The sequence below is a fragment of the Triplophysa rosa genome, linkage group LG8 (assembly GCF_024868665.1).
Source record: "Triplophysa rosa linkage group LG8, Trosa_1v2, whole genome shotgun sequence".
In the NCBI taxonomy this organism is placed as follows: domain Eukaryota; kingdom Metazoa; phylum Chordata; class Actinopteri; order Cypriniformes; family Nemacheilidae; genus Triplophysa; species Triplophysa rosa.
In genome coordinates this window covers 644584-652083 of record NC_079897.1, presented here as the reverse complement: position 1 = coordinate 652083, position 7500 = coordinate 644584, and the positions used below count along the sequence as shown (strand labels likewise).

The 7500-nt window shown below is 39.0% G+C and overlaps 1 protein-coding gene across 1 annotated transcript in view; it reads left to right on the top strand.

Moving 5' to 3' along the window:
- Positions 1-7500, top strand: part of cdk14 (cyclin dependent kinase 14) — a 106895-nt gene that overhangs the window by 78530 nt on the left and 20865 nt on the right. Inside the window, exons 11-14 of the mRNA XM_057339860.1 lie at positions 844-907; positions 3044-3092; positions 5624-5763; positions 7303-7450. Of these exons, the coding sequence (XP_057195843.1) occupies positions 844-907; positions 3044-3092; positions 5624-5763; positions 7303-7418 (369 nt within the window). The 3' untranslated portion in view covers positions 7419-7450. The remainder of the gene's footprint in view (positions 1-843; positions 908-3043; positions 3093-5623; positions 5764-7302; positions 7451-7500) is intronic.

The following is a 7500-nucleotide window of genomic DNA, read 5'->3' as shown; positions in this document are numbered from 1 at the left end:
AAAGAGGTCATATGCTAAAGTCTGCCTGAATTGAATCAATGCGTAGGTGAATAGTGGGCGGTCCATTTACAGCCGGTTGTTAAACAACATGGTTGACTGATGGAGAAATGTTTAGTTGTGCTATCTTACAATCAGTATATAGTAAATGAAAGTTAAAGTGTCGCTAATGTAACCGATGAAAACTTGAAGTGGCGATGCGGTCTTAAAATGTATGGAAAGAGTCTTAAAAAGTAATAAATTTAGCTCCATGATTCCTGTATATACCCTGTGTGTTCATCTTATACATGAACATCGAAGATGTGATTTGAGAATATTTCATGCAGTACAGACAGTCACTTAAGTTGAAATCTTCATCGTCTCGGAGTACTCGAGTGCAGTACATGTGCTGGGGTAGTGGACAGACTAATATGAACATTTGTCCTATGGTGCGAAGGCAAAAATTTAGAAAAAAAACGAATAATGAAGATAAATCATATCATATATGATGGATATAAATATTCATCAAATAAAACGATATAATAATGCTTGTTGTCTAAATGATGCTATGTCACTTGTAGGATTTATGCCTCACAGATGTGTTTGTGTCTGCACCGCTCGATTTCATCCTGAAATGTGTCAAACTGAGTTTCCTTTATAAATTCATAATGTGATTTGATTGTCAGTCATTTCTGGACTGTATTCGTAACTGTAGTGTGGTCAGGTGTTTTTCATGTTGAAGTGTCACATAACAGGACTTGTGCATGTCTTTTTGTTTGGTCTGAAAGCTGAAGGTCAGCGTGGTTTGTCCTGCGGCTTCAGCAGAAGGTCATGTGATTGATTTGTGTGTTTGTGTTTGTGTGGCAGGTGGTGGGAACCCCCTCAGAGGACACATGGCCAGGTGTTCCTGCTCTCCCGCACTTCCAACCAGGTACACACACTGTTCATGTGACTGTGAATGTCACACACAGACACACCCCTGAGAACACGAGCTGTCACGTATCCCATCAGCCAGCGGGCTCATTATGTCTCCGATAGAAGAGGATGGCCTGCTGATGCACTCATAGAGCGAGAGAGTGACAAAAATATTTGTATACCCATTTTTATAAAAAAAGTGAAGAGTAAAGCACAAAAGTCCGCTTCAAACACTATTAAAGAGTCCATAGCTCTATAAAAATGTCAATCAATCAGAAGTCTTGATTTAATCAAAGCTGTAAAAACTCTCTCAACATTATAATGAGAGAGAGAGAGGCGTAAGGAAAGATAAAGTTGACTGTGATGGGATAAAACAAAATGAACCCTGATTTTACGACAAATAAAATAGGAAAGCATTGTTACTTTAGTAAAACCACAGTGACCACAAATGAACCCTGGTTTTACAGGACTACAGTAAGTTTTCAAGACATCTCTAAACATAAGTGTTGTGCTCAGCTGAAATATACTGACATTCATTTTACTACACTTGATATTTCAATACATCTTTGAATACATTGAACCTAAAGTCTTGGCATCGCTGTAGGTGTGCTGGACACGATCAGTGTGTTCTTCATGTAGTCTGTGAGTGCACACTGCCCTCTGCTGAGCGATGACATCATCACACACACACGCACACACACACACACACACACACACACGCGCGCACAGCTTTGGTTGACTATCCCCGTGGGGACAGTCCATAGGCGTAATGTTTTTATACTGTACAAACTGTATATTCTATCCCCTATCCCTAACCCTATCCCTAAACCTAAAGATCATAGAACACTTTTTGCATTTTTAGATTTGTAAAAAATATTGTTCTGTACAATTTATTAGCTGTTTTGCCCATGAAGACCTCAATTTTGGTCCCCACGGTGACACGAGTCCCCACGTGTTGGTGTGTATTCGGGTTTAGGTCCCCACCGGGATATACAAACATGAACACACACACACACACACACACACACACACACACGTCTAGAGCAGATCTCTGGAATAAACTGATGTGATAATGAAGAATACAGACCACTGACAGAAATCTCACACTTTCATGCTATGTGTACAGTAGTAAAATAATCAGTATATGCAACTGGCATTAAGCATCCATGACTGTAAAGCTGTTTTATAATGCCGTTTATACAAATTATTATACAAAAAAATTCTCCTTGTGTGTTTGTAAATCTTTATGTGTCTCTTTCTTCAGTGGAATACAACAGAAGATAGTTTGAGAAATGTCTCAGGGGTTTCGTGTTCATACAATGGAAGTCAATGGAGTTCAGTGTTGTTTGACTATCGACATTCTTCTAAATATCTTCTGTTGTGTTCTGAAGAAGAAAGAAACTCACACAGGTTTGACATGACATGAGAGTGAATGAATGGTCAATGTTTTGTGATGTGTAGAGGTGTAGTTCAGTATTAGAACAGCAGAGGGCGGTGCGCACTAGTGCTCTTTAATGACTGAGGTCAGAGCATGTGTGAGGTCCGAGCACATCGTGTTGTTCACCAGAGATTTCTCTAAGAACACTAGAATACATCATGATGACACTGTAGGGATTGTGAATAGTTCTTGTTGTGTGTCGGTATGCGGTAGTTTTAGATTAAATCACGATGAAGTTCTTTTTGAATAAGATTGAATGAATTTATTTGCTGGTTTTGGTCTGTGTTGATGTGTATTGATCCGGTCCACAGGAGGCAAAGTTAAATAATTCACAAAGAGCTGTGATGTTTGTTGTGAAGTGCGCTCACTATTTCTGCTGTGGATACTGTAGTATGTATACTGGGTGTGTTACTCGTATACATTTAGTAAAAGTTAAGAATTAGGACATTTTTCACTTAAATGCTTTCTTTAAAATATGACGATGCAATTGTATTTGTGCTTTTATTATGTGACTTTTTTTATCGCATGAAATGAACAGCTAATACACGAATGACAAATAACACACACAAAAATAATAATAAATGAAATGATCAATTAACAAATGTTTTATGTGACATATCATCATGTTTTTTTATTATTATTATAGTATTATGCATTAGTGTCAGATTAAAGCCGCTGTTTCATATCGTGTGTTTCATGTCTTTATTTTCACAGATCGCTTTACTGTGTACAGTCCCAAGAAACTGAGGCAAGCCTGGAATAAGTAAGTGTTATCGAACGTTTGTGTGGTTTTTTGGTTTGGGTATTTCTCTGCTTATTTTTTATTTGTTTTTGTCTTGTTTTACTTGAATTTCAGAAATTTGTCTCAAATAAGATCTCAAAGTCAAAGATGTCTGTGAGCTGTGAAAGAGAAACGACGGAGAAATAAAAAGCATGAAATTAAATGTTGTGTAAAATCATTTGAAGGCAGTAAAAGCGTGTCACTCAAGTCCCTTTTGAATGGTTTGGTTTTGTAAGTTGGTGCACGTACAGAATGTGTTTTGTGTTGTGTTGTAAAGAAGAAATGAAGTTTTGGTTTATTTTTCGGGAGAGACTGACACAGAGTTGTTTTATAGTTGTGGTGAAGCAGAATGTGATGTTTCTTAAAGCCGCTGGCTGTGTGGATCACGAGTTCATGAGTTGAGAAATTCAGAAACTCACAAGTACACAACCACAGACACGAATGCTTGCACCTCGGTTGTGCATACTTAATGTGCTGCTAACAAGCATCAGTACTCCAGCTTCATTCAACTCTAACCTGCTCGACGTGTCTTTATAAACCCTGAAGCGCTTCAGGATCTGTCTGTCAAATACACTTGAATTCTCAAGTCCACACACACACACACTTGATTGTTGGCTGTTTAATGTGCTCACAGGGACTGCCAGGCCATCATTTCAGTGTTTTTCCACACACGGCTCTGTTCAGTGAGCTGTTCTTGGCCAGAACACATCACACTACAGCACTAACATTACCGCCATCTTCACGATTTGATTTGTTCAGACATCAAGAGGAAACGCAGCAGTAACACGTGAACAAAACCGAGTGGATATTCTCATTTAGAGTTGGATAATAATAATAACTTTGTGACAGTATGACACATCCCTTATCTGTATGACATATCGCTTATTGCTCCCTGAACTCTCTGTAAGTCGCTTTGGGTAAAAGCGTCTGCTAAATGACTAAATGTAAACTTTATTTTATTTAGCGCCTTTAAAAGTAGCATCTCAAAGCGCTTTACATAAATAATGAAAAATAGAATGTAGGTAACAGAAATTCAAAATAGAATAGAATTCAAACAAAATAACAACAAAATGATACTAAACGCATAATATACATATAAGAATACACAACAAATATAAATAAAGACAACATACATTTGTCACACAAAAGCAACCCTAAAAAAGTTAGTTTTAAGAGAAGTTTTAAAAATATGTCGAGATTCTGCGTTTCTAATCTCAGAGGGCAGGGAATTCCATCATTTCGGGCCAGTGAGGAAAAAGCCCTGTCACCCAAAGTACTTAATCCAGTTGCCGGAACAGTTAAAAGACCAGCTGCGGTAGAACGGAGGTTTCGTACTGGGGTGTAGGGTACTAAGAGCTCTGACAGATATTGAGGAGCTAACCATTTAAGGCTTATAAATCAGCAGGAGAATTTTGAAATCAATTCGAAACTTGACAGGAAGCCAGCACAAGGTTTCTATGATAACTGTAATGTGAACTCTTTCACTGGTTTTAGTCAAGATACGAACAGCAGAATTCTGTACCAACTGTAGCTTACTGAGGGTGGCTTTTGAGACTCCAGCCAACAATGCATTGCAATAGTCAATACTGGAAAAAACAAAAGTGTTGATTAACTTTTCAGCAACAGAAAATGTCAACATGGGGCGAAGGAAAAAAGGATACTTTAACTGTGTTACGAACATGAAGATCAAATGTTAAGTTAGCATCAAAAATCACCCGAAATTTTTTTAATTTAGTATAACTGAGCCATCCACATAAAGGGCTAAAGGCTCAGCTTTACGTACCTGGTGAGGTGAACCAATGAGCGTCACTTCAGTCTTATCACTATTAAGACAGAGAAAATGATCAGACATCCATTTTTTGATCTCAGAGATACAGTGTAAAAGAAAAGAAACAGCCGCTTTAACATCAGATTTTGAATGTATGTACAGTATATCTGGGTGTCATCTGCATAAAAATGAAAATTAAGACCGAGAGACCTCAGAAGTTGTCCAAGAGGGAAAATGTACAGACTAAAAAGTAAAGGGCCCAAAACTGAACCCTGAGGAACACCCGATTGCACCACACCAACCTTTAGTGAGATTCATTCTGAACGCTGAAAAACATTCACTCTACATTACCGGTTAAAAGTTTCCCGTCACTTCTCAGATATGTTTCTTATGATCTTGAAAATATTTTCATCTGACGGTGAATGATTTAACGTCAGAAAGGAATTTTGTGGACAAAACTATAATGAGTTTCTTTCATTAGTTTTTGAAAAGGATGAATTTTACTGAATGATGAAGGAAAAACTGTTTGGAATATACTGTATATGAAGTCCTTCAGTAGTGTTCCAAATCAAAACTCATTCTGCACTTTGTCCACTGAACAAAGATGTTTCCAGGCCGCACATCAGCAGGAGTGAAGCTGACAGAGAGAGAGATTGACCTGAAACTGTGTGTGCTTGTGGCGTTCTTGGCACTATAATAACCGTGTGTGTGTGTGTGTGTGTGTGTGTGTGTGTGTGTGTGTCAGGTTGGGTCATGTAGATCACGCAGAAGAGTTGGCGTCAGGATTTCTCCAGTGCTTCCCAAAGAAGCGTCTCTCAGCCCAGACGGCTCTCCATCACGAATACTTCAGTCATCTTCCTCCACGACTCTGGGAGCTTCCTGACAGTCAGTATACTCCATACTTACATACTACACCCTCATACTGTATACTGTGCAGTGTGCTCAACACCCTTGTGATCTACAACATCTGTCAAACACTCTATCCCACAATGCACTGCACCTGTGATTAAAAACTCTGTGACATTGAATATATTGATATTTCAAAGTTACATTATTATACTTCATATGACTGTTTATATGTACTACATCGTACAAAAAGTTCCTAAAGACTCAAACTCGGAAGTTACCATTTTTAGGACAATTAAGGCTAATGAACAAAAACCGTGTTAAACTAATAACTTTTGTTTCTAATCAGAACTTTTAATCAACTGCAAACAAAATGATCATATCACCACTAAAACCAGCGACAGCAATTAAATCTGAATCTGAATGTGTTTTTCCGCCCATCATGGATGGTAATTCAGGTCAGATGAGCTGGTTTTGAGTTTGAAAGACGCTGGAGGCCTTTAGTGTGATGTGACTGGTACCCATAATCCGCACGAGACCCCCGCAGAGGACGCTGACAGCCGGCAGGACAACATAATCTTCTGTAACACACAAAACCCGAGACCTCCATCAGAACAGCAGAAATGTCAAACTCGTGTCCGCATTTACCCGTGCGTCTCACAGTAGAACTGATACTCAAGCACTAGCCAAAGAAAACGTCTGCCATGTGATTTAAATATGAGAATGAGTTTTTATAATTGAACAGATTAGACGTGATGCTGAATTAATCCCTTTATCAGCTCACAGCAGGTCGTTTGCTGTAGGCGGGAGGGGAGGGGCGGAGCTCTGTGGTGGGGGCGGGGCTTTGATGCTGCTTTTGAAGACACATCACATGAATTCTGTTGTTTCATGTGAGGTTTGTAATTAAAATGTCTTTGTTTGGTACAGCAGGATTTTATAAACGAAGAAGACGTGTTTGTTTTTCTTTCCTTCCACACTATGACTGCCACTAAAAGGGATTTAAACAAACACAACATTGAACATCATTTGTGCTGCACGCGGCAGTGTTGCCTTAACATCGTGTGGCCTTCATTTTCAATTGTACATTTATTTCAGTTGGTTTCCACATACTGATAAAACCTGTACCTGTATGTTTTATATTGTAAGGACCTTTGGATAGAAGCATCGGCCGGTTTTGAATGATTTGTTTCTTAAAGTCGGCATGAAACTTGATTGTTTTTTCTTCCGTATCGTGACGTATATCCGAGTGAAACAACTTCTGAAATGAGAAAAAATGTAGGCGGGACTTCATTTTGTTCGTCGTGTACTGATCGGATCGTTAAAAGTTGGGTGTTGCCAACGAAACGGAGTGAGATTTGTTATCCAGTTTGCAATCTGTCAGTTGTGACCAGAAGTGAAGAGAGGTTGTTTCCGGGGGGGGCGTTAATGTTTTTAATTAAAGATTACAACGGATAAATAATTTATAATGAATACCGCTACACTGAATAAATCAATTTGAATTGACAGTTTTAATTTCATGCCGACTTTCATTTGTTTTCATGTTTATTCTCATCATTTTTCTCTGTTGTTTGTCTGCAGTGTCTTCGATCTTCACCGTCCCGACCGTGAAGTTACAGCCGGAATCTGCCGACAGCATTCAGGTGTGCAGCAAGAGCAACAGCCACGGGACAAGCTCGTCATCCGGCAAACACTGACCTGTAAGAGACACACACCTGACACCGTCCAGGTACGAGCCACTGAAGCCAAACATGCGTGTGATTGGTGAAGAATGTCTGA